The 27817-nt window shown below is 40.1% G+C and overlaps 1 protein-coding gene and 1 long non-coding RNA gene across 2 annotated transcripts in view; one reads left to right on the forward strand and one right to left on the reverse strand.

The window, feature by feature from the left end:
• Nucleotides 1–3045: 3045 nt before the first annotated feature.
• On the reverse strand, nucleotides 3046–19927 carry RBFA (ribosome binding factor A). The gene is made up of 7 exons (XM_061593800.1): nucleotides 19561–19927; nucleotides 13479–13521; nucleotides 11367–11543; nucleotides 8829–8941; nucleotides 6118–6202; nucleotides 4362–4435; nucleotides 3046–4028 (listed from the first exon to the last, which is right to left on the reverse strand). The coding sequence occupies exons 1-7, from the start codon at nucleotides 19797–19799 to the stop codon at nucleotides 3641–3643; spliced, it is 1119 nt and encodes a 372-aa protein (XP_061449784.1). The 5' UTR covers nucleotides 19800–19927; the 3' UTR covers nucleotides 3046–3640.
• LOC133369086 (uncharacterized) overlaps nucleotides 19459–27817 on the forward strand; it is a 55081-nt gene continuing 46722 nt past the window's right edge. The window contains exons 1-2 of the long non-coding RNA XR_009758820.1: nucleotides 19459–20139; nucleotides 24329–24479. This is a non-coding gene — a long non-coding RNA (uncharacterized LOC133369086). The remainder of the gene's footprint in view (nucleotides 20140–24328; nucleotides 24480–27817) is intronic.

Here is a 27817-nt window from a genome sequence, read left to right on the forward strand (position 1 = left end):
AGATGGTAGTTTTTTGGGAGCATTGTTCGCCTCCATGGTTTCTCATATGGTGTCCTTCAAGGGTCATTTCTGTCCCCCATGCTGAGTGGTTATGCAAACTTTTGGAGTGCATTATGATCATCAGGCTGATGACACACAGCTCTATTTCTCCTTTTTATCTTCTGCAGGTGAGGCAGTGGATGTGCCAAATCAGTATTTGGTTGCAATAATGGACTGGATGAAGGCCAATAAACAAACTTAATCCAGACAAGTCTGAAATGTTGTTAGTGAGGGGTTCCTCTGACTGGTTGAGTGATGTGCGGCCTGCTCTAGAAGGGTTCACACTCGTCTGAAGGAGGTTTGTAGTTTGGGGTTCTCCTGGATCCATTGCTGTCACCTGAGGCACAGGTCGGCTCAGTGATGTGAGGTGCTTTCCATCAGCTTAGGCTGGTAGCTCAACTGCAACCCTATCTAGACAGGTATAACTTGTCACAGTAATCTATGCTCTGGTAACCTAAAGGTTGGATTATTGCAGTGTGCTTTATGTGGGTCTGCCTTTGAAAACAGTCCAGAAGCTTGTTAGTGCAGAATGCAGCTGTCCGATTGTTGATGGGTTCAAGGCGAACAGAGCATGTAACACCAAGTCTATTCCAGCTACACTGGCTGCCTGTTTGCTTCTGAGACCAATTCAAAGTGCTGGTTTTGACCTTTAAAGCTCTTTTTGGCTCAGGACCCCATATGATCCTGATTGGCTCTCCCAAAATGAACTTATCCGAACCTTTAGCTCTTTACTTGAGGCCCTTCTCTGGGTCTCTCCTCTGAGGGAGGCCTGGACGATGATAATATGAGATTTTATTTATTTATTTATATCCTGCCCTTCCTCCCAGTAGAAGCCCAGGGCAGCCTTTTCAGTTGTGGCTCCCCATCTGTAGAATGCTCTTCCCAGCATGGTCTGCCTGGCACCTTGGTTGACATCTTTCTGGTACCCAATAAAGACTTCTTTCCCCCCAGGCCTTCAATGAACTGACTTGATTGTTTTATTGCTAGTGTGCTGCCAAAGCTTCCTATGCCTATTACCGGGATATTGTTTATATATTGTATGAAAATGTTTATGCTTTGTATGAATTTTTCTTTTTTCCCCTATGGTATAATGTATTTATTTTTAAATGAAAGGTGCTTGGAGACCTTTTAGGTAACAATCAATATGTAAGTTATTATCAAGGTTTGTTATGTGCCTTCAAGTCGATTCTGACTTATGGCAACCCTATGAATCAGCAACCTCCAAGAGCATCTGTCATGGACCACCCTGTTCAGATCTTGTAAGTTCAGGTCTGTGGCTCCCTTTATGGAATCAATCCATCTCTTGTTTGGCCTCCCTCTTTTTCTACTCCCTTCTTTCCCCCCCAGCATTATTGTCTTTTCTAGTGAATCATGACTTCACATTATGTGTCCAAAGTATGATAACCTCAGTTTCATTTTAGCTTCTAGTACTATCATTCATATGTATGTTACTGTGTAAAATAAACTGAACTGTTGACAAGCGGAATTATCCAGTCATTTAATAAATAATTTTGAAACAAGTGAGAGTTTGGAAAGTTTTCTAAGAAAACTTAGTATGTTATCAATGCTTTTCATCCTCTGTACTGTATACTCTTTTAATGGTGAAAAGCAACATTCTGATTCTAAACACACCCTATGCATGCCTACTCAGAAGTAAATTCCACTAAGTTTAATGGGGTTTAGTCTCATGTAAGTGGGGTCAGGATCATTTAAAACTTTTAATATTAAAGTACACCTTTTCTTGATTTATGTTCCCAATATATACTAGCAGCAAGTGTGTCGATGATTCCAAATTCTTAACAGTCCAATTCTGGGATCCACTGCACTGGCAAATAAGTACAATAAATGGGGGGGCAGTGGTCACTGGATCAGCAGATGACACACTGCAATGTTAAGCTGGTACTGTAAATTGAGATAGGACATCATGCCAGCATACTTAACGGGGCACTAAGAGGCACGGCATACTGGAAGTCTTGCGGCACCAAATTGGAAGATGGGCAATTTGTCAACACACAATTCTAAAAATATTTTACATTTTGATATTATACAGCCAGCTAAATTGGAACAACTCCACCATGTCTAAAATTTAGTAGTAATCTTTCATAACAAGACTAAAACTTGTCAAACAGCAAAACAGGTTAGCTTTGCCTGAGGTTTTACTAACTTCAATTTGTTTTTGCACTTTTGTAGCAGCAATTCCATGGGCATGGGATATCTGAGGCTACTGACATTTAAGCTACTTTGCCTATAGGTGTAGGAAGTCTACACAAAGGGCCCAGTCAACAATCCTATTGTCAGCTGTTAACACATTATTAGTTTAAGTGTTATGTTTAACAGGTGAAATTATAGTAGCTTGCAAGATACTAAGACTTACAGCCCAGGGGCTGGTGGCCCTAGCAATGGAAGTAACAATATCATCTACCTTAACCACGTGGTCTGCTTCCTTTGCATTACTGAAGTAGCATGAGAGCAGAGCAGTCATGCCCCAGCAACTCCCACACTGATTCAGGAAGCATATGAAAGAGCACTCAGTGAAGCGCAATTCCAATCTGATGGTCTCTTTTAAACCATTCTATCTTTGTGACCATAAAAGGAGAGAAAAAATTCTTTTCGTTTGCCCTTAGTTACCCATCAGACTTGGCTATTCCCAACAAAATCTATTTCTTATGCAATATAACTCTAGCTGAACTGTCCAAATATGCTTCATTCTACATGTTTTTGCTGGGGCAAGTTTGCACTAACACTATGGAAACAGGATCTCTCCCTGTTCTAAAAATCCCATGCTCATGGTCTCCAACCACCTTGAATCCCTTTGATGGATAATACTGCACTGCTCTACCCTGAGTTGGGGTTGCCTCTCAGCATCAGTGTCAATAGTGACTGCTTTAAGGACATCCCCCTAGAGCAGAACAATATATGGTATCCTGCAGCTGTATGATATCCACATATATCTCTTGCAATATTAAATATCTCCAGTATCTTGTGAATTCAGTGGTTCAGTGCATCTTTTTCTTAAAATATTTTATTCACAAATTATTTGTCACCATCCTTTCCCCCACTAAATAAATCACTGTGTTTTCCAAACCAAAGAAAGTTGTGTTAATACAACTTAAAGAGTAATGTTTTAAAAGCTGTTGCAATTTAACAATAAAAAAGAGAACATCCCTAGGAAACTTAATAGGGTCCATTCAGATGTGACATTCATTATTCTCCAAATTAAATCATGTTGTAAGAGGATCAGAAAGTTGTAATGGGCTCCCCTCATGCATGGATTTCCTCCTCCCTTTTCTGTTTTTCATAGCCATAGTTTGCTGCAATGTCTGATTCAGGCAAGTTATGTTGGGCAGTTGACACTAACCGGAAGTTTATTTCAAACTAGGATTTGGAGTGGATGTGGAGATAATTCCTAGTTAGCACTAACTCTAGATTGCCTTATTTGGATATAATAGCAACAATAGTTACGCATACTAGGAAAGGGGGGAGGGAATTCACTAATGAGAGGGGAAGGTGATATGTGGAAGCCCACAAATTCTCATTTCACCCAACCATGGGCTGGAGGATTAGTAACATAACATCCAAATTAAGCCATAGTTTTGCAAATTTACTTATGCTTGGTGGTTCTATCATCTACGTCCACTTCATTTTCTAGTTCCTGCAATTCATACTCCAGTTCATGTGAGAATGCAATGTCACTGTCCCAATCATCATCACTGTATTTACCCACTAGATATTTCTGAGGTGTAATATCATCATCAAAAGGTTTCTTGGCTTTCTTCTTCCATCTCATTTTCTTTTGCTTTTTTATCTCAGCTAGCTGTTGTTGCTGCTGCTCTGACAATCCAATCCCTTCTATTTCCTTGTCCTTATTCATTTTTTTGTATTCAATTATTTGCTTATTTAATGTATCATGATCAATTCCAAACAGATTAGCATGGAGGCATGAATGCGAAGTGTCCAAATATGTGGTAGCCATGGTGGATCTTTGTTCACTGCAGGAAAAGGAGAAAACAAGTAAAAACTATAGCCCTAACACATGCAATGCTTGTGCATCTGCCTAATTTTTGCCAATTTCCCCCTCCCACTGCAGCTCAATGTTCAGGAGGGTCCCCCAATCACATCAGAGAGGGTTTTTTGGGGAAACACAGACTACAGTTGGAAAGAGGCAAGGAAAAGTCTTGCTCCATGAGCAGCCTTACCACTTGCACACAACTCTGGATTGAAACCATTGTAGTTTGAAAATGCATCTTAAAATATTTTGGCTAGTTTTTCCAACAAACAACATTTTTCACTGACTTCGTGTTACATTTGTTTTTATAAACTACCTGAAATTATTTTGAACCACTTCATTTTCTTCTTCTTCAGGCCCAAAATCAGCAGTTGCCAATAACCTTTCAATCTGCAAAAAAGTAAATTCACACACATTTAACATGTGCGCAAATAAGGCCATTCTTCTTATATTCAGAAGGTAGATGAGTGAGTTGTTAAGTCCCAGTTATGAGAGTGGTCTGCTTCATATGACATGCTAAGCTTAACTATGGCTTACTGTGACTGCGCAAATGTGTGGGCTCCCAAAACGGAACAAAGTTTGGCTACAGCTAGTGGGGAAACAGCTTAACCATGAAGCCTGGTTTCGAACAACATGCTAAGTCAAATCTTGGCTTACCTCAGCACAGCATGGGAGCAAAATCACCAAGCAGGAGCAAAGCGGCTATGGGCTCCTCTCTGGGAGCCCGCATGTCTGTGCGGGCCTAGTAAGCCATTGCTTGGCTTAATGTGTTGTGGAAATCAGCCAGTGTGTGCATATTGCCTTTAAGAACAAAACATCTCCTGCAGCAATAGAATATTGTTCTCTGTCAACTACTAAGAACCAGTTCTTTTTAAAATTTATATATTCAGGTACTAGAATACCAGTTTCATATAATTGAAAATAGTTTCTGTGGTAGCAGATTTTTGAGGCTACATGCTACCAAATTCTTGGGTAGATAATGAATATAATTAAGATTCTTTGTCTGAGGAAGTGGAAACAGAAATAAATCCTCCCAGAAACATAAATACTTAAAAAACTTGCTTTTTATCTCTTGTGGGTCTACTACTTCCCCTCCCCCTTTTTTTGAGAAAACAGGGCAAATCATTAATACTTTCTCAGGAGCAATCATGATTTTTCCACACAGCATCTTGGGAGTCAAATGTGCTTCAGTCTCCCCTCACATGGAAGTATAAACCCTCATGTTTTTCCACATAAAAAGACCAAAGTATTTTTGCTCCAATATGTGAACAGAAAGTATTTCCATGCACACATATGGGGAAGGGTAATAACATGTTTTAAAATATTTTTAATTCTGTGTTTTATATTGTTTTGACTCGCCCTGGGAGCCTATGGTAAAATAATAATAGTAATTCCTTCTGGGTGTTGCCCCCAATGACTGAAGTGTGTGTGTTGGGGGCTGGGGAAGCTGAATGTATGAGTAGACCACCAATAGTGTTTTGGATCTTGCACTGTGTATTTCACACAAGGTCTACCTCAGGGTTGGGGAACCCAAGTACTTAGGGCTGAATGTAGCCCTCCAAAGCCTTTCTTTACAGCCCTTAGGACTCTCCCCAGGCCATCACCAGTCCTGCTCTGTACCCTCCATGAGTACTTTTGTCTGGCTGCAATGTGACTCTGAACTGCGATAGCGGCTCTTGGTTGCTTGGATGAAGAGGTCTATGTATGCATGTGTAGAAAACTCTGGCTTGCACGGCTGGAATGTAGCTTATTGTACAAATATAAGAGTCACACTCATTGATTTTCCCATTTTTGCCACTGGCCACACCCCTTTGCCCCATCCACCACTGGTATGTGACCTCCAGAAGGTTGCCCATGAGGGAATACAACCTTTGGATTGAAAAAGGTTCCCCATCCTGTGTCTACTAGTGCAATACTATTTCTTTTAACAGGTTGCTATGAATGCATACCAAAATGACTTTCTCAGGTTTTTTGTGATAGCGGGACAGACAGGTTGATGCAGTATCCATCTCCATGGTGCAATTACTGTGACAATGCTTGTTAACAGTATATTTATGCACTTTCTTCCTTACCTCTCTTACAGCAGCATCTCCTTTGTCTCTAATAAACAATAGTGGAGGAACTGTTCCTAGGACCCGATATGAAATCAGGAGGTGTCTGTAAGAAAGATAGATTTAACATTTAAATCAGCTACAACTTTTGTGAAATGTCTGGGATATTTTGTGAAATATCAAAACATGAGAGTAGAAAGGGAAAGAATGAAGCAAATTGCTGCAAAATCTTCTAAGTAGTCTGTTGGATAATTATTCATAGTTTTCAAAGCATGAAGTAGGCTCACTCTACTTTGTGACTTAAACACCATTCTATGGGGCCGTGTCAACCTTAAGGAGATTTTCTGCAGGGAGAGCGATGCACAGGAAATAAGCCACTCTTTCCTGTTTATTCGAAAGAACAGCTTCCCCTTTTGGAGTTGGCTCTTGCAGGTCCCAGCCAAATAGGTACCAATGGAGGGAAGGGGAAATGTGGTGGGGTGAGTTTGTAAATTTATATTTGAAAGATAATGTGCACCTTTGTTTGTGTATGCACAAAAAGTGAGTTTGAACACTTGCATGAAAGTATATAAATTTACTTGCATGTGCATACCCTACTACTGGTGTTGTATAAGAGTGTAACTGAAGGAAGGAAAGCAGCACATACATGTTTCTATACGTGCTAAAGTACATGCTGTCCTAATGATGCAACAGCGCAAGCTAATGTTGGGTATCTGAGTAACCAAAAAAAGGTTTGGCCAGTTTTCTAGTCAAATGTGGATTAAGCATTATTAAAGCATTAATAAAATAGATAAATCATGAACAGTTTAATATTTGTAATAATTACAAAAACAAATAACTTACTGAGAAATTATGAAATTTTCTAAAAATGAGTTATCTTCACGTTAGGTAAGGTTTCTATACATGTTAATAATTCACTGAGTGGTTCTTCTCTAGCATTTCTCCTGTAACAACAGGGCCAGTCTATAAGTTACAAATGCTGGGTAGAGTTAAGAGTGAGTGATTGGTAAAGTGTGTGGCTGGGGAGCATCAGTTAAGAGTGAAAAGTGTGGCTGCAAGGGACACAGAGTTGAGTGAGAAATGAGATGAGGGAGATGTTAAAGTACATAGCTGTTGTGAACCTTAAGACAGAGTTATTTTAGATCAGGAAACTAGAACTATAAGTACTCTGTACATAAAGACGACTTGTTCTGGATGTTATGTTCAATTGAACATATGTTGTACAACTGTCTGTGTCCTGGGTGGGTTTTGCGGTAAATATACCTTGGCCCAGATTTGGTGTAGATGCACTCAAGTCAGTATGTAAAGGGGGAGTCCTACTGCTCTCTCTAAGCCGTTAGGTGGTGGAAGCAGGGATTTTAAAGGGAAGTCTAGACAGTTAAGTAGCTGAGACACTGACCTTAGTGACCATCTAAGGATAAGCCCATGAGGGACCCTGTGAATGCCACAGCTATAATGAAAGCTGCCACCTACACAGGGACATTTTAGACTTCGGATATTTGACCACAGCCAAATAATAAACCAGTCAATTGACCAGTATTCCTACCGAAGCCAGGTGTATATCCTTAACTCCAACACTCACTTGCCCTTTTAAAGTTGTCAATATGGTCTCTTTGTTGTTGTTATGTGCCTTCAAGTTGATTACGACTTATGGTGACTCTATGAATCAGTGACCTCCAATTGCATCTGTCATGAACCACCCTGTTCAGACCTTGTAAGTTCAGGTCTGTGGCTTCCTTTATGGAATCAATCCATCTCTTGTTTGGTCTTCCTCTTTTTCTACTCCCTTCTGTTTTTCCCAGCATTATTGTGTTTTCTAGTGAATCATATCTTCTCATTATGTGTCCAAAGTATGATAACCGCAGTTTCATCATTTTAGCTTCTAGTGACAGTTTTGGTTTAATTTGTTCTAACACCCAATTATTTGTCCTTTTCGTGGTCCATGGTATGCTTAAAGCTCTCCTCCAACACCACATTTCAAATGAGTTGATTTTTCTCTTATCCGCTTTTTTCACTGTCCAACTTTCACATCCATACATAGAGATCGGGAATACCATGGTCTGAATGATCCTGACTTTAGTGTTCAGTGATACATCTTTGCATTTGAAGACCTTTTCTAGTTCTCTCATAGCGGCCCTCCCCAGTCCTAGCCTTCTTCTGTTTTCTTGACTATTGTCTCCATTTTGGTTAATGACTGTGCCAAGGTATTGATAATCCTTGACAAGTTCAATGTCCTCACTGTCAACTTTAAAGTTACATAAATCTTCTGTTGTCATTACTTTAATCTTTTTGACGTTCAGCTGTAGTCCTGCTTTTGTGCTTGCCTCTTTAATTTTCATCAGCATTCGTTTCAAATCATTACTGGTTTCTGCTAGTAGTATGGTATCGTCCGCATATCTTATATTATTGATATTTCTCCCTCCAATTTTCACACTTCCTTCATCTTGGTCCAATCCTGCTTTCCGTATGATATGTTCTGCATATAGATTAAACAAATAGGGTGATAAAATACACCCCTGTCTCACACCCTTTCCAATCGGGAACGAATCGGTTTCTCCATATTCTGTCCTTATAGTAGCCTATTGTCCAGAGTATAGGTTGCGCATCAGGACAATCAGATGCTGTGGCACCCCCATTTCTTTTAAAACATTCCATAGTTTTTCATGATCTACACAGTCAAAGGCTTTGTAGAAGAATACATTTGCCAACCTATGGATACAGCACTGTAGTACCTTATACGTGGAGCACACTTCTGCAGAACCTTGTCAATATAGTCATCCTGTTCTGTGCTGCCAGTAGTCCTCCAATATATACGACACACTGAAAAATCTGATGTGAGGGATGCCTATGGAGTTCAAAATATATGCTGTAAGTGCACATTTTACGTGATGAAAGCTCAAAGCTTGGGAGGGGGTGGTGGAAAAAAATCCTGTTATACTGAAGAGGTTAGAGAGGATTGCTATTGAATGAATGAATGGATCTTTATTTTTACCCCGCCCTTTTTCCAAAACTGGAACTCAGGGCGGCTTACAAATAAAAACTACACATAGGTAAAAAAACATACAAAAATATACAATTAAAATAGAATTAAACTATTCGCGACATTAAAACCATGAAACATACACTTAAGATACTAAGACAATTTAAAACATTAAGAATAGGACCATAGAACAATACAACAGACCTTATGAGGCCCTATCTTAAACATCTTACCCAAGAAAAGCAATTCCCAACACCACCATCCGTACAGCTAGTTGTATCCTAGTTTCACTGCCTATACCTAACCTTTGACAGAAAGGAGGAATGACAATACCACCTGTGCCTGCCCCTTGTCCCCCATTTTCCTACCTAGGGCTTCTTAGTCTTTGGGAAAGCATTCAAGATTTTCCTCAAGCTACATCATTCATTCCCATGTAATCAGCAGGAATGGGTAGCAGTCAGTGGGTTTGAAAAAATCTCAATAACCTCCTGAAATAACGTGTCAGGTCTGCACAGTGCTTCTTCCATCCTTCTCAGTGGGATGTCTACTGCAGTTTTTACACCTATAACTGAAGTATCTAGTCTTTCAGCCCATGTGCAAAAAGGTAAATGTGTTTAAAAGGTTTGGACTTGCCAAATCAAAGATTGCTGGTGGGAATGTGCTATCATATGCGAGTCTGTGTTTGTGATTCCTTGGCTGGTGGGAAAAGAGCATTGACAAATGGCTTCAGATTTTCTTTACATCCATGCTTGAGGAAGCCCATAATTGATCATGTAGATAATTGGTATAACTTAGATTTATTTTCACTGATATTTATGCTCACATTTGACTCATGAACTTCATTTCTGTTGAAAAAGGTTTGGTTTCTTGGACCTTGGTCAGTTTTACCAAAAACGAAGAACTCCTGGCAGGAGATGAGGCTGGCAGGAGCCTTCCAAGTCTGATCAAGATGACTTTAAATTAAATCCTGCAGGGGGAAAGGTGTCCAGAACTAAATGTGACAAAAAGAGGAAGCAAGTCGAGCTGCTATCTGTAATTCACAGGTAAATATAACAGAGAAACCAGCAAGATATTAACACCCTTGGCTTCATATGTCTATATGGTGTATGGAAAGAAAATACGATCAGATCAGGAAACTACCGACTGGTCAGCCTGAAGAGGATACAGGGAAAATTCTAGAACAGATTATTAAAGTCAATTTGCGAGCATCTAGAAATGAGATCTCAAGTGGAATGGCACAGGGCTTTGTCATTTCTATAAATGACTTGCACAAAGTATAGAGGGGATGCTTATCTAATATGCAGATGGCATAAAATTCAGAGAGTAGCTAAGACCATAAAAGACAGAATCAAGATTCAAAACAATCTTAACAGGCTGTAAAGCTGGGCCAAAGCCAACAAATTGAAATTCAAGAGATAAATGTTAAGTCTTGCATTTAGGTACAAAGAATCAAGGGCAAGTTTAGTATGGGAGAGACCTGGCTTGGCAATTGTACATGTAAAGAGTCCAACTGTCTTAGTTGATTAAAAGCTAAATATGTACCAGCAGTATGATGTAGCTGCTAAAAAAGCTAGTGCAGCCTTACGCTGCATAAACAGAAGCACAGTGTTCAGATGAGAAGTAGTAATAGTTCCACTCTATTCTGCCCTGGTCAGGCTACATCAGGAGTATTTTGTCCAGTTGTAGACACATTTTAAGCATACTGACAAACTGGAGTGTGTCCAGAGCAGAGTATCCAGGATTGTGTGGGACTTGGAAATTGCCCTATGAGGAAGAGTTGAAATGTTTAGCCTGGAACAGAGACGATTTAAAGGAAACATGATAGTGGTCTTCAAATATCTCAAGGGCTGTCATACAGAAGATGGAGCAGGCTTGTTCTCCATTGTTCCTGAGGGCAGGGCTAGAATCAGTGGGTGAAAGTTTCAGGGAAGCAGATTTCAGCTAAACATTGTGTTTTCAGATTTCAGCTAAACATTTCAGCTAAGAGTGTTTGACAATGAGACAGATTGCCTCAGAAGGTGGTGGGCTTTCCTTTGCTGGACGTGTTTGAGAGGCTAGACAGCCATCTGTCAAGGATGCTGCAGTTGCATCCTGTATAGCAGATCCTGTATTAACCAGTTGTTGAAGTACTTGAACTCCTAGGTCTGTCCCAATTCTATTATGGTTCTCACAGGCAAACTGCAACAAAACATAGGAAAAAAAGCTTTCATGACAGGGATTTGAGAGTTCTATTTTCTGTCTCACAACTTTATCTAAGGGACTTTACTGGATTGGTACCTTTTGTACTTGCCTTAGACAGTTCCACACAGAGGTCATAAGCTTGTTGGCCAGCCTCGCAGGTACTCAGCACATCTCTCACAGCTTTAAACAACACGACATTGAGGGCCCTTTTACGTATGCTATCTTCTTTTTTCACCTTTGCTGGAGCAAGCTCTAATACCCTTACCAAATTGGATGGCTTGTATACCTTTAAAGCAAAGAGATTGCAGGGGTGAAGATCTTGTACAACATGACCAACTTTTAAATCATGGTTATTTATATTGTAATGGGGTTACTTTATTGCCTATTTCAATTATAGTGTATTTTAATAATGTTATGCAACTTGTTTTTATGTTTTATAAACCACTTAGAAACCATCTTGCCTTCTCCAGAGACCCTGCACATCTCCTAAGTCTTCAGTACTTGCTGGGGGGGGCGTGTATGTTCACATGCATACGTGCAGAAAAGGGCTGAGTCTGGCTTCATTTGGGGGGCACTTTTGCAGAAGGAAGAACTAATGAGTTCCTCACATCACTTCTTCCCTTATACAAAAACACCCCTCCCCCACAAATGAAACAAGACCCAGCTCTTGCCCCAAGTACTTTGACAAGCACAAAGAACATGGGATAGGCTAGCAATGATGAAAACTAATGACATCTAGTAAGTTAAGGCAAGATTTATGGACCTGTCCTTCATGGCAAATTAAAAAACAACTGAGAAACTGAGATGTGCAGAAAGCTGCAGTCTTACATAATTAACTAGAGAGAAAGTAATACTGAACTCAATTGACTTCTGAATAAATATGCATCTTCAGAATGGAGATGAGTGGGCGGGTATGTTGTAGAGTTTTTCAGAAAACTGGCATTTTCCTATATAATATGTAAGCAGGAGGCAGCATGGAAGATAGGTACTAACAGTAACGTGATTAGAGAAGATGTCACAAATTATATGTTACAAGAATACTACTTTCTGCTGAATTTAGATCTCCATACATATTATACATTTGTAATAAAGTACAGAAAATATATGAATTCACACACTTCCAAAAAGTTAATTAAAAGGATTTTCCTTCCCACTAAGAGGCCAGCCATTACTCAATACGAGGGATGGAGGAGAAATTCTATTCACTTTGCATTTAAAGGCAAACCTACCAAACGGACACTTTCCAAAATAGTATGTTAACTGAAACACAGCCATCTTTCAAAATTCACACTTTTACAAATTTTGCAATGCAGTTCTCCAGCTAAGTAATGTGTATAAATATGCATATGTTAGTGAACATGACATTCAAAAATGCATTCTATCAGCAAAAATTGCAGACAAAAAGGAGAAGTGTGCATTAAAATGCTGATGAATTTTCATGGAGACTTTTTAAAAAACAAATTTGCAAACTGATGTGGAATTGCGGAGAACTGAATTTAAGACTGGAAAAATGGGAAACCGATATTGACAGATTTGTCCATCCTTATTCAATACTAGAACCATTGTCCACTGGTTTTTCTCCCTACCCCCAAACCTCACTAAAACAGGGGTTATAGAAAGGGTTTTAGGAGGTAAGGTTATTAGTTGTATAAGATCTAAATGTGAACATGGACTTTTGCAGGATGTTTATTGAAAAGTGGACTTTTGATGTGTGTGTTTTTTAAAGAAATATTTATGTATCATAGATTTTCCCTTGAAAAGTGGCTTTATACTCTGAAACATATTGGTATATCAAATACTTGTTTTGTTCAAAAGATCTTCTATGTACCTTCTAGAATTCTCTGTGTAACAGTGCTTGGTGATATCTCCCTCTTTTATACACCAATTGCTGATGACATTGTGAAGGGCAGAAAATACAAGATGGTCTAAATGATTTCTCTTGTTCTAATTCAGCTATAAAATTCAGTGTGTTTAAAATGAAAACAGTAATTTAAAAAACTCAGGTGTTACTATTTCATTCACTTCATGAAGACAGGACCTACTGTTGCAATATATTTTATTATTTACATTTAACAGTTCCTCCCCAGAACCCAGCGAAGACCACAAACTGTGGTGAAATGTGTCTATAAAAGGGAACGTCATACCTACTCCAAAGATCAGCAATAGTTTGCTGACAAAACAAGATAATGCCTTTCAGATTTAAAAATCTGCCTGTTCTTACCAGGTGAGATCCCAGTGTAGGACTATTGTACCAAAATTTCTTCCTTTAGGAAAAAAAAAGAGAACCACATTCACTTTATGGATTTAACATTAACAACAACATACCAAGCATTTTACATACGCATTCTTTCAGTCTTTAAAATATGGCAGGCACGATTCTAGGGGGAAAGGCAGGGCATAAATTTCCAGTTTGAATGAATAGCACAGTGCTGCTCACAACTCAGTAAGGCCAGTTTAGAAACATATTGTCAATCAAAGGCAAAGCTATTAGTCATGCTTATGTTTGCATTGATCTGAATACTTAATAAGACTTCAGCAGACTGAAATACTTTTCTACAACCATGAACATATAATCTGTGCACATTTGTCTAAGCTGCATGACTTGATATTGTAACTTATTTTATTTCTTATGGGACCACTAGTGACAATCAGGTTATAGAGGCAGTATAATATAATGACTAAGGTTGCTATTCTAGCCCTACTTATCTGGAAGTAAGCCCAACTGAATATAATGGGGCGCATCTGAGTCCTTAAATGCAAAGATGTATCACTGAACACTAAAGTCAGGATTATTCAGACCAGGGTATTCCTGATCTCTATGCATGGATGTGAAAGTTGGACAGTGAAAAAAGCGGGTAAGAGAAAAATCAACTCATTTGAAATGTGGTGTTGGAGGAGAGCTTTGCGGATACCATGGACTGCAAAATAGACAAATAATTGGGTGTTAGAACAAATTAAACCAGAACTATCATAGAACAAATTAAACCAGAACTATCATTAGAAGCTAAAATGATGAAACTGAGGTTATCATACTTTGGACATATAATAGGACATGATTCACTACAAAAGACAATAATGCTGGGAAAAACAGATGGGAGTAGAAAAAGGGGAAGGCCAAACAAGAGATGGATTGATTCCATAGAGGAAGCCACAGACCTGAACTTACAAGATCTGAACAGGGTGTTCCATGACAGATGCTACTGGAAGTTGCTGATTCATAGGGTCGCCATATGTCGTAATCGACTTGAAGGCGCGTAACAAAAACAGCATAGCCTACAGATATTTCTATCAAACTTTAAAAGGCAGGAAACTGGGCAGCTATAGTGAATGCACCAGGGGAGCAGAAGACCTGACCTCCTCTCTGAGATATTGTACTGCCCTACAAATTTGGCAAAATGCAAACACCATTTGGGTTTGTCTTTCACAGTCCAGTCCACTTGCTGTGTAGTTTGGAAGAATTTGGTAACATGTGCCTCTGTTCATATGGTGAGTGGTGGCAACTCTCCAAAGATGGAGAATTATACTTTTGTATGCTTGTTGGTGTTCTTCTTACTTTGCTTCTTTCCTGTGTTAAAACTACTGTTTTTACAGAGAATTTTTTTTACAGAGAATCTAACTTAGAAAATTATATTTCTCTCATTCATCCTAGAAATCTGTGTCAAATTTATTTTTATTAATTTCAAAGCCTTTTTATTGCTCAATGTTATATGATGGTGAAGACAGCCTTTTGTGTTTCAAACTAGAGGTTATGTTTTATTTCTATTTTGGGTGCATTAACAGTTGAATCTGAAACTGATGTAAAACCTGACGGATTCCAATATGTTGCTACTTCAGCAATGATTCTAGCTGTTGGAAAAAAGAGGATGCATGTTTTCAGCCTGCTATGTTTAAACCACTTCATTTAAGGCAAGGTGGGCATGGTCAATTAAAAACATAGGGCACACCTAGAATTTTGCTAGAATGTATTTCATCTCCCAGTTTTATCTTGAGCAAACTGAGACACTCCTGCTGTCCACTGGAGACTATTCCGCAGAATAGTCAGTGCCATTATTACCAGGGCTGTGGAGTCAGTACACCAAACCTTCGACTCCTCTATTTTTCTACTGTCCGACTTCGACTCCACCCAAAATTGCTTCTGACTCCACAGCCCTGGAAAGTGCTGTAAATGTCTTTTTAAATTGGAAGCTCTCATAGGAGCATTTTTATCGCTACCTGAATATGCGCTGATCTTGGCATTACAGCATTTGTCTTCATCTGGGTCCTATATCATACACTGACACACAAAATGTTTTCCATCTTGAGTTATGGTGAAATGCTCAAATACAGCTGACTTCATGGGAAGCTTCTTTGACATTTTGGATTTATATTTTAAAAAAATTGTCAATCAAAATTTATTTTGAAGCCGGAGTCAGAACATTTCTACCGACTCCGACGCCACCCAAAATTGCTTCCGACTCCCGACTCCATGACTCCGACTCCACAGCCCTGATTATTACACATTTATTTTTGGAGTTTTTAAGTGTAAATTTTGCAATGTGTTGCTGTACTTCACATATTCACAGAAACAGAAACCAAAGAAAATGATTTCCTATAGGAAACTTCACTAAAATTGCAAAGTAAATCAGACATATTTAAAGTGACCATCTGAACTATATCAACTGTCTTAATAATGTTGCTTCCTCCCTGCTAAAACAAGATCAGCACAGCACGTCTTCTTTCCATTATTTGGGCTGACTGCAGGTGTTGCCACCACTTACCATATGCTCAGAGGCAAGTTACCAAATTCTTCCAAGCTATACAGGAAGTGAATTGGGCTGTGAAAGACCAACCCAAATTGTGTTTGCATTTTGAGAAATTTGTAGGGCAGTACAATATCTCAGAAACGAGGACAGGTCTCTTGCTCCCCTGGTGCATTCACTATAGCTGCCCAATTTCCCTGCTTTTTAAAGTTTGATAGAAATATCTGTGGGCTATAGGTACATTCTTAAACCGCAAGGTTTTTTGCCTATGAGTGAATTTCTCTGCTTTTTAGTCTGGGAGATAAGAAATGGGATCCTGTGCAAGTTTGCGGAGAAAGGATTGATCATTTGCATGCTTATTGAGATCAGTGGGATTTACTCCACTGCAGTCATGTTTAGGATAGGTGAAACTGACCACAGGGGATGGGGAGGGGAGGAAGGGCAGAGGGGAGGAAGGGGATGGGAGCAGGCAGGAGGGGGAGGAGAAGGATAGGTTTGATCATTTGCATGTTTATTAAGATCAGTGGGATTTACTGCCATAAAATCATGCTTAGGATAGGTAAAACTGACCGGGGGGGGGGGGAGAAGGGAGAGAGGGCTGGGGTGGGCAAGGGAGGAGGAAGAGGGGAGGGGAAGGAGGGGAAAGCCAGGTTTGATCATTTGCATACTTATAGAGTTCAATGGTATTTACTCCCTTGCAATCATGCTTAAGATATGTAAAACTGACCATGGGGAGGGAGGGGATTGGAAGGGGTGGGAGTAGCAAAAGAAGGAGGAGGGAAGGGGCAAGATGGAGGGGATAGGAGGGAGAAGGGAGAGTGGGTTTGATCATTTGCATACTTTTTGAGTTCAATGGGATTTATTTCTATGCAATCATGTTTGAAAATGGAAATGGACTGCCTTCAAGTCAATCCTGACTTATGGCGACCCTATGAATAGGGTTTTCATGGTAAACATTATTCCGAAGTGGTTTTACCATTGCCTTCCTCTGAGGCTGAGACGCAGTGACTGGCCCAAGGTCACCCAGTCAGCTTCATGGCTGTGTGGGGAGTCGAACCCTGGTCTCCTAGGTCGTAATCCAACAATGAACCAGGGCGGGGAGGGTAGAAGGAGATTGGGTGGGTGGGCACTGAACACAGAGGAAGCCCCTTTCCTTTCCAAAAGGAAAACACTGTCTACAGCATCATTGCTTTTCAGCATCTCCCCCACCTTTTTATTCTACAGCAGGCACATGTAGCCTCCCACCCAAATTTAAACCAAAGCTGTCCGTGGCCACATCCACACCAGGCCTTTAGTTCACTTTGGACAGTCATGGCTTCTCTCAAAGAATCCTGGGAAGTGTAGTTAGTGAAGGGTGCTGAGAGTTCCTAGGAGATGCCCTGTTCCCCTCACAGACCTTCAATCTGAGTGGCTGACTGTTAAATCACTCTGGCCACTGGAACTCTGTCAGTGGAAAAGAAGTCTCCTCTCAGCATCCTTCACAAACGACACTTCCCAGGATTCTTTGGGGGAAGCCATGACTGTCTCAAGTGAAATCAAAGTCTGGTATGGGTGTGGCCCCGATTAGCCAAGCCAAGCAGTTGGGAATCTTGCTTTTAGAACACTGACAGTTGGTTCTTACTGAGCATGCCCAACAGTATCATTCAGTTCAATGCAATATTTCTTAAATTAATTAAAAATCAGCCAGGCATTTTTTAAACTTTTAAACTGCAGAAGAAGAAGGTCAGAGCATAAGACAGTGTCAGTAATAGGAGTACAGGTACTCTGTGAACATGGCTGATTTTTAATGAATTTCAACACATTATGAGAACTCTTGACAGAAAAAAGTCCAAAAGGGCTCTGGAGTTTTCCCCCTCTTTTTAGACTTTAAATCCTCTATTCTCTCTGACTGTTTTGTGTATCGCTATGAACATTTAGAGGGTTGTTAAGCAAGTGTTTCTGAGTTCAGGACTATAAGTTTTGTAAGGTTTTGTTTTGAAATAAGCTTACGGGAAGCACCAGAAAGTCATGGGGGGTATTTTCAATTTAACATTGCGGAATGTGAAAAATCCATGCTGGCTATAGTATACAGCCATAATGAAACAGTCTGCTAGAACCCTATATTATCATTATTTAACACTGGTAAAAGTGCCTAAAATTTTCTAAATGCTGTACAATATAATGGAAATGATTCAAAAGGAAAAAGAAATGAGAAAAGAAGAGAAAGGCAAGCACTGGAGCAGTTGCTTTTTCATTGGCCAATGAATGGAACAAAGTTGGCCTCCCCCTTGCCATGATGTTCTTCCTGGGAGACAGAAGTGTAGCCTCCTTGTGGCCCTTGGTAATCTGGCTGGTAATATGCCACTATTTGGCTCTAGAGTCCTAGCAGAATGATGGGTGACTGGGTGCCATCTACTTTCACTTACTATACATCCATTCGCTCCAAATCTGCAATCTTTGTTCAGTTGGCAAGCTCCAACACCAAAGAAATTCTTATAGCACTAGGATCTTGAATTCCTGTCTCCATTTTGCAGAATTCCCCAACAGTCTTACTCAAGATGTGGTATGGTCCTTAAATTATTTATTGTCTTTGTTTAAAATGGGACACCAAAACAGACAGATTAACTTTAGTTAAAATGAAGATATATCTATTCAGCCCAGTTAAAAGGATTTGTAGTCCACCCAAATAATGTTGAGCGGCTAATCATTTCCTGTCAGATGGCTGCAGGTTATCCAAAGCAACTTACACTATAAACTCAACACAAACAGAATTAGGTTGCATCTTTAATCAGATTTGTCTGGGAGTAAGCCAACTGCACTCACTGGAGCTTAATTCTGAGTAACTTTGCATCAGATTGATTGCACTGTAAAACTGCAATCCTGAACACATTTATTTGGGAACAAGTTCCATGTGACTTTGTGGGACTTCTAAGTAAACATGCATAGGATTAGGGGTGCATTCTCTCATTGTGAGTGGGGTGGGGTGTGTGAAGATACTCATCAGTACAAACTGCCTAATGAGGGGACCAACCCAACCTACTGCAGCAGAAAAAAACAAAAGAATTCCGTTATATATGTTAAGAGCTTCCAGGCAGCGACCGTCACAGGTGCTCTGTACAGCATCTGGTCAAGTGGATAGTAGATGTGAACAAGTACACGTTATTCTTTCTGAAAAGAAATTTGTCTACAGAGAGATAAGGAACATATTGCAAGTCTGAGGCAATCCACGGCATGACTGTCACACACTCAAGAAGACTCCAGAGCCAAAGCAAAAAGAGCTTCCCATCTTGCCAACCTCTTCCATTCACCCAAGCGCTCCCGCCACGGGTTCAAAAGTGTAGACGAGTGCGTCTCCTTCTCTCTCCTGAAAATGGGGGCAAACGATACTAGTCACACCCCGCCCCTCTTTACTGTAGACACTGGTGGGAGCAGCTTGAGTGTTTCTTTTAATTCAGCATCAAAAAGATTTCGCAACTGATGGGCCGACCACACCTCCAGGTGTGGCTAATGGAAACGCTTTGATCTGGCGACTGTGTTTACAGCCTGTCTCCTCGAGTTTTTTTTTGGGGGGGGGGAGATACTCACTTGTTTTTAGAGAGAAGCTTCTTCAGCAGGTTTCTGCCGCAGAGGACGGCAGTGTAATGCAGAGCCCGACAGCTGGGGCACCTCAGCAGAAGCAGGCCTCTGCCGGGGCAACTTAAAGCGGGAGGCCGCAGCCTCCACCACGCTCCCGCCCCTGCTGTTCCGTGAGACGGAGCCGCTCGGCTGGTGGCAACGGCTGCAACGGCTGCAACGGCTGCGGCTCCATTTCGAACACCCCACATTGAGAGCTCGGGGTTCTTTGCCCCAGAGTTCCAGGCCGACCGTCGGGTTAAACCGTTAAAGCAACGGCTCGCTCTTTGTCCAGGCCCTCGCTCCAGGCCTCAGCAAAACCACTCCTAAGAAGAATCTACTTATATAGCGCCCCCAGTGGACATGAGGCGCTTTTTGTTTCACGGAACGTCTGCAAACCCAGCCCCAAACGTCTGGAGACAAACGCATCACACGGTGTGAATTGTAGGCGCGCAGTCCTTTTTTACGAAAATGTTTTGCTTTTACAGAAATGCTATATTTTAATGCGTGTCTGTTTGGTCTGTGAGCTGTCCAAAGAACTCCTGTTAGGAGGTGGGTATATAAATGCAATAAATACTGTTGCTGATTTTTGTGATGACGATAATAAAATGTGATTATTATAATAAATATTATCTTAATAATAACAATAATAAATAAAAGTTCCATCGAATTCAGTGCAGTTCACTCCCAATGGAATAAGGTTGAAATCGTACCAGAAATCCTTTGCTGGGCATCATGAACTCAGTTGGTCTTACTTCGTTCACAGTAAATGGGTGTAAACATGGTGGCTGCCTGTTACCCTTCAGAGCTGGACCTCAGCGAATTCCGGTACCTGTAAACGTTGAAGAGAGCGGGAAATGCCATCAAAGGCACTCCAGAAAAAATAATGTAGGGGGAGCAAATGAGTGACAAACACAGTTATTAACGGAGCAAAGATTTAATCTACGTTATAGGATTTGTAAGGTAATGTGGGATGACTGAAAGCTAAGGGAGCAAATGGGGCATAAGAAGAAACATTTTGGGGGGAGCCACGCACAGAATTATCCCTGTGGGCACCTTTACCCAACACTGTGAGGGCAGTAAAGCAAGCAGCTGTTGAAATCCTGCCTCAGATAAAAAATTTTTAAAGCTAGAACTAGTTCAGGAAAGTTTATGAAACAGTAAAACATTCTCTAATGTATGTCACTGTTTTTTTCTAGCTTGTACTGAAGTCCTTTATGAACATGACAGTCCTAGGCATTTGTACATTCTTATATCTCGTTTATCTCAGTAAGGATGTGAGTGTTATGTGCCTTCAAGCTGATTACGACTTATGGCGACCCTATGAATCAGCAGCCTCTAATAGCATCTGTTATAAACCACCCTGTGCAGATCTTGTAAGTTCAGGTCTGTGGCTTCCTTTATGGAATCAATCCATTGCTTGTTTGGCCTTCCTTTTTTTCTACTCCCTTCTGTTTTTCCCAGCACTGTTGTCTTTTCTAGTGAATCATATCTTCTCATTATGCATCCAAAGTATGATAACCTTGGTTTCATCATTTTAGCTTCTAGTGATAGTTCTGATTTAGTTTGTTCTAACACTCAATTGTTTGTCTTTTTCGCAGTCCATTGTATGCACAAAGCTCTTCTACAACACCACATTTCAAATGAGTTGATTTTCACTTTTTTCACTGTCCAACTTTCACATCCATACACAGAGATCGGGAATACCATGGTCTGAATGATCTTGACTTTGGTGTTCAGTGATACATCTTTGCATTTGAGGACCTTTTCTAGTTCTCTCATAGCTGCCCTCCCCAGTCCTAGCCTTCTTCTGACTTCTTGACTATTGTTCCATTTTGGTTAATGACTGTGCCAAGGTATTGATAATGAGGACATTGAACTTGTCAAGGATTGTCAACTTTAAAGTTACATAAATCTTCTGTTGTCATTACTTTAGTCTTTTTGATTTTCAGCTGTAGTCCTGCTTTTGTACTATCTTTAACTTTCATTAACATTCATTTCAAATTATTACTGGTTTCTGCTAGTGGTATGGTGTTGTCTGAAACTCTGAATATCTTACATTATTGATATTTCTCTCTCCAATTTTCACATTTCCTTCATCTTGGTCCAATCCCGCTTTCCATATGATATGTTCTGCGTATAGATTAAACATAGTATGGTAAAATACACCCACCTCTCACACCCTTCCCGATTGGGAACCACTTGGTTTCTCCATATTCTGTCCTTAGAGTAGCTTCTTGTTCAGAATATAGATGGCGCATCAGAACAATCAGATGCTGTGGCACCCCCATTTATTTTAAAGCATTCCATAGTTTTTGTGATCTACACAATCAAATGCTTGTTGTAATCTATAAAGCACAGCGTGATTTTCTTCTGAATTTCCTTGGTCTGTTCCATTATCCAACGTATATTTGCAATATGATCTCTAGTACCTCTTCCCTCTAAAGCCAGCTTGGACAACTGGATTTCTCACTCGATATATGGTAAGAGTCTTTGTTGTAGAATCTTGAGCATTACTTGCATGGGATATTAAGGCAATAGTTTAATAATTACTGCATTCCCTGGGATCTCCTTTCTTTGGAATTGGGATATATGTTGCAGTCTGTGGGCCATTGTTTTCTTTTCCATGTTTGCTGACAATTTATGGTCAAAATTTGGACAGATTCAGTCACTGTAACTTGTAACAATGCTATTGGTATGCCATCTGTTCCTGGTGATTTGTTTCTTCCAAGTATTTTAAGAGCAGCTTCCACTTCACATTCTAAAATTGCTGGTTCTTCACCATATGGTTCCTCCGTGAATGAATCTGTCATCCTTGCATCCCTTTTATACAGTTCTTCAGTGTATTGCTTCCATCTTCCTGTTATTTTATCTCTGTCAGTTCCATATACATCCCAATTCCAAAGAAAGGGGACCCCAGGGAATGTTGTAGTTATCAAACTATTGCCTTAATATCCCATGCAAGTAAAGTAATGCTCAAGATTCTACAACAAAGGCTCTTACCATATATGGAGAAAGAAATGCCAGACGTCCAAGCTGGATTTAGAAAGGGAAGAGGCACCAGAGATCATATCGCAAACATACGTGGGATAATGGAACGGAGCAAGGAATTTCAGAAGAAAATCACCCTGTGCTTTATAGATTACAGCAAAGCCTTTGACTGTGTAGATCATGAAAAACTATGGAATGTTTTAAAAGAAATGGGGGTGCCACAGCATCTGATTGTCCTGATGTGCAACCTATACTCTGGACAAGAGGCTACTGTAAGGACAGAATATGGAGAAACCGATTAGTTCCCCGTTGGAAAGGGTGTGAGACAGGGGTATATTTTATCACCCTATTTGTTTAATCTATATGCAGAACATATCATACGGAAGGCAGGATTGGACCAAGATGGTGAAAATTGGAGGGAGAAATATTAATAATTTAAGATATGCAGATGATCTCATACTCTTAGCAGAAACCAGTAATGATTTGAAACGAACGCTGATGAAAGTTAAAGAGGAAACCACAAAAGCAGGACTACAAGCTGAACGTCAAAAAGACTAAAGTAATGACAACAGAAGATTTATGTAACTTTAAAGTTGACAGTGAGGATATTGAACTTGTCAAGGATTATTAATACCTTGGCACAGTCACTAACCAAAATGGAGACAACAGTCAAGAAATCAGAAGAAGGCTAGGACTGGGGAAGGCAGCTGTGAGAGAACTAGAAAAGGTCCTCAAATGCAAAGATGTATCACTGAACACTAAAGTCAGGATCATTCAGACCGTGGTATTTTCTGATCTCTACGTATGGATGTGAAAGTTGGACGTGAAAAAAGCGGATAAGAGAAAAATCAACTCATTTGAAATGTGGTGTTGGAGGAGAGCTTTGCGCATACCATGGACTGCGAAAAAGACAAATAATTGGGTGTTAGAACAAATTAAACCAGAACTATCACTAGAAGCTAAAATGATGAAACTGAGGTTATCATACTTTGGACACATCATGAGAAGACAGGATTCACTAGAAAAGACCATAATGCTGGGAAAAACAGAAGGGAGTAGGAAAAGAGGAAGGCCAAACAAGTGATGGATTGATTCCATAAAGGAAGCCACAGACCTGAACTTACAGGACCAGAACAGGGTGGTTCATGACAGATGCTCTTGGAGGTCACTGATTCATAGGGTCGCCATAAGTCGTAGTCGACTTGGAGGCACATACCAACAACAACAACTGTCAGTCAGTGTGTTCCCCTGTTGATTCAACATCCCTACTCTTGGTTTAAATTTCCCTTTAATTTTTCTGGTCTTTTGGGCTCTTGTTCTACCTTTTTTATTATTCTATATTTCTGTACAGTAACTAGTGTAATCGTTCTCTTTGTCCCTACATATTAGTCACTATATTATTGCATTTAGTGTTCTAACCGTGTTTCTGTCTCCTTTTGCTTTTGCTTTCCTTCTCTCTTTAAACATTTTAAGAGTTTCTTCAGTCACCCATTGAGGTCTTTCTCTTTAACTAGACGTTCTTCCCTGATGATGTCTGTGACTTCAGTCTATAGTTCTTCTGGCTCTCTGTCAACTGAGTTGAAAGCCTCAAATCTGTTCCTTACTTGATCTTTATATTATTCTGGGATGTTATTTAAATTGTATTTTGGCATTATGATTGCTTTGTTCTTCTTCTTTAGCTTTACTCTGATTTTTGATATTACCAGTTCATGATCTGTACCACAGTGTGCTCCTGGTCTTGTTTTTGCAGAAAGTATGAAACTTCTCCATCTTCTGCTACCAGTTGTATAATCAAGTTGATTCCTATATTGACCATTTGGTGATGTCCACATGAACAGTCGTCTTTTCGATTGCTCAAAAAATGTGTTTGCAAGAAACAAATTATTGGCTCACAGAATTCAGTAAGTCTTTCTCCTGCTTAATTTCTATCTCCTAACCTCCTAGTTCCCCACAATTTCTCATTCTTCTGTGTTCCCTACTTCTGCATTCCAGTCCCCGTGATTATCAAAACATCTTGTTTTGGTGTGTGATCAATTTCTTCCTGTACTTCTTCATAAAATATCTCCAAATCCTCTTCTTCTGTGTTTGCCGTTGGAGCGTAGGCTTGGATGGTGGTTATGTTAATAGGTTTCCCATTAAATCTCATTGATATCTGTCGCTCAGACTGTGCATTATAGCTCCTAATTGCTTTTGCTACATCACTTCTCAATATTAAAGCAACCCCGTTTCTTCTCAATTTCTCATTTCCTGCATAAAATATCTGTCTGATTGAATATGTCCCATTCCCATTCATTTTAATTCACTCATCCAAGTATTGTAATGTTATGTTCCATTTCTTGCTTGAGAATTTCCAACTTTCTCTGGTTCATGCTTCTCACATTCCATGTTTCTATTGTATATGTCATACAACTCTGGATTCTCCTTTCGCATCTCTGCGCATTTTCCTCCAGGCTTCCATTTGGCTTTGACCCTCTTGCGTCATTAGTCACAGCGCTACTCATGCTTGTCTGTTGTTCTTCCCTAGTAACTCGCTGAGTGCCTTCTGACCTGGAGGTCTCAGCTTCCAGTACTATCTCATGTTGCATTTTGGACAGTCTATTCATAGGGTTTTCATGGTAAGAGGTATTCAGAGGTGGTTTACCATTGCCTTCCTCTGAGTTTGGATGCATCTTAGTCTGGTGTCTCAGCTTTGACCATCCCACCTTGGGTGCCCCTGCTGGAGTCTAGCCTCTTGGTCTAGACTCCTGATGGCACTGCTCTCAGCTTGAACAACACTCACCACATTAAGGTCTGCATGCTAGAGGGGGCTCAGTAGGGTTAAATATTTCCAATCCCAAATAGTGCAAGAGTATCCCCCAAAAATATATTTTTCAGAAAGAGAAGAGCTAGTCATCAGTGTCCCCTGTATCTATTTCATGTTAACAGGTTCCAAGCAACTTGTTAAATGAGTATTTGGCCTGATTTATTTGCGGAGAGATTAGACAATGTTGGCTATTTAATGAGCATTCATCAGGATTTGTTTGTGGGGAGATTAAGACCACAGTTGCATCAAGTGTTATCCCACACTTTTCAGTGCATGTTCTGAATCCCACCCAAAATAGTGACTATCTGGAAGTGCCCTGAGTGTTTTTTAGTCTTGACCATTCTGGTTTCCAGGGATAACTATTGTGGAGGAAATTTGTGTATATGTTTGTCTGTTTTTGTTTTCTGTTTTGAAAAATATTTTTGTTGACCTCTGTTGATGTCAAAATGTAGCTGTTTGAGGCCTTGGGTTATTACTGTGTTGCAGGCCTGTTGCTTAGTGACATGATTCTGAATGGGGCAGTGGGAGAGAGGCATAGCTTTTAGTATGTATAGATGGAGGGTCTGGATCAGGTAAATTAATTTTGATTTGGCTGGGAAATAGCAGACTCTGATTGACTGGAGGTTCTTGTCAATGAAGAGAGGGCAGTTAATTGTTTGTTAGGACTTAACTGTCAGATGGAAAAGTGAGTTCCTCAGGGTGGTGTGTTGTAAAGTCCAGAGAAAGCTGAGAGGAATGTGGATATCTGAGGTCTAAATAGTAGGCTATTCTATGATTTGCTGGTGAATATCTGAAGAAGTGGGGCTGGTGGCTGTGTTAGGTGAAGAGGCTGCCCTGTGTCAAGGTTTTAACAGAAGAAGGTCACACAAGTGGGATTTTAAAATCAGTTAAACTGTCCAAGCACAAGTACAACTGGAAGAACTTTGAAGTCTGAGGCAGATTGTGAGTGAATTTGGCTGGTGCGGAGAATTTGGCCTGAGGTAAAAGGCTTTTAGAGGCTGGTGTCAGCAACAGCATCTCTTGAGACCTTAGAAACTGTAATCAAGTACCTGGAAGACTCCAGTGTAAATATAATAAATTATTGTAGTTAATAGTTCATTCTATATCCAGTGTTGATGTCAATGTCACACCTAAGCCTAGTATACCAAGCTACCCGGAAGTTTTAAAAGCATTCTAAGGAAATGAATGGCAGCAGAAAAGGGTCACATTGAGGAATGTTGAGTTATTGTGATAAGGAGTTTCATAGGCCCTGAAATATAAAAATGATAGAAGCACAAACATCAAAACTCGTACTCATACAAAGTGGGATGGAGGGAACCATTTGCCTATAACTATGGTACACAAGCAGGGACCACATCAAGGTTCAGTATGGTTGGACACCTGCCGAGGACACACACCCAGATGGAGGACACTGAGAAGAGCCCCTTGAGTCTGTTCCTCCTCTTTATCATTGCAATCTGCTTCTTCACTTCTGTACAGCACTGGTGAGGAGGAGCAGCTGCCACTGCCTGTTTGCTCACTGGTTCTGCCTGGCAAGCAGCAGCAGCTAGTAACAATGACTGTGACGGGAGGATAGACTCAGTGAGGGAAGTGAGTCCATTGAGAGGGTTATGCCAGCCTGGAACCATTACCGTTCACAAGGCTACCTCTACAACCTGTCTTTTCTCAGGTAAAACAATTTTGTATTCATCAACACCATCAATTGGCTAACATACAACCAAGTAAGTAGGTAAGCTATCCTGCACTTCCTTATATAATAGAGTGGTGGCAGCAGCAGCACTGGAAATAATTAATCCCAGCCTCTTGGTAACACAGTTACCACAAAAACATATTTCAACAGCTGCTTTAAAAAGGAAGACTATTTTTAATTGCTTTTAGTCCTCAAGTATTTATTAAGGTTGAAATCTATGCACCCTTGCTGAAGTAAATCCTATTTAATTCAGTGCTTATTCCCAAGTAAATGGGACTAGAATTGCAGCCTAAATCCCATTCAACTCAGTGGCTCTTACTTCTGAATTTATGTAGGATCAGGCAGAATACTATTTATCTTCTGGATTTTTGTCCACTGTGCCTAAGATTCCCTTTCTCTCTTAAACATGAAGCACAATCAGTATAATCCTGCCCCCAAACCCTTGATGAAATGGAGGTGTCTGGTAATATTATGGTCATCATATTTACAGAGAAAAGGCTAATCATTCGGATATAAACAGTCTCCTAAATTTGATCCAGTAAAAGAAATCATAGTCACTTGCTTTTCTTGTGAGCATATCTCAGTTCAGAATTCTGAAAGAAGACACTTTTGTACCTGATAAAAAGAAGCATGTCCCACAGATTATAGCTGCACAAATGTCATGGACATATTCAGAATAATGTTTGATTATTCTCATTTGATATCCCAAGGCTTATCCAGGATTATTTTTTAAGCAGTAAGGACAA

The sequence above is a fragment of the Rhineura floridana genome, chromosome 1, assembly GCF_030035675.1.
Source record: "Rhineura floridana isolate rRhiFlo1 chromosome 1, rRhiFlo1.hap2, whole genome shotgun sequence".
Lineage (NCBI taxonomy): Eukaryota > Metazoa > Chordata > Lepidosauria > Squamata > Rhineuridae > Rhineura > Rhineura floridana.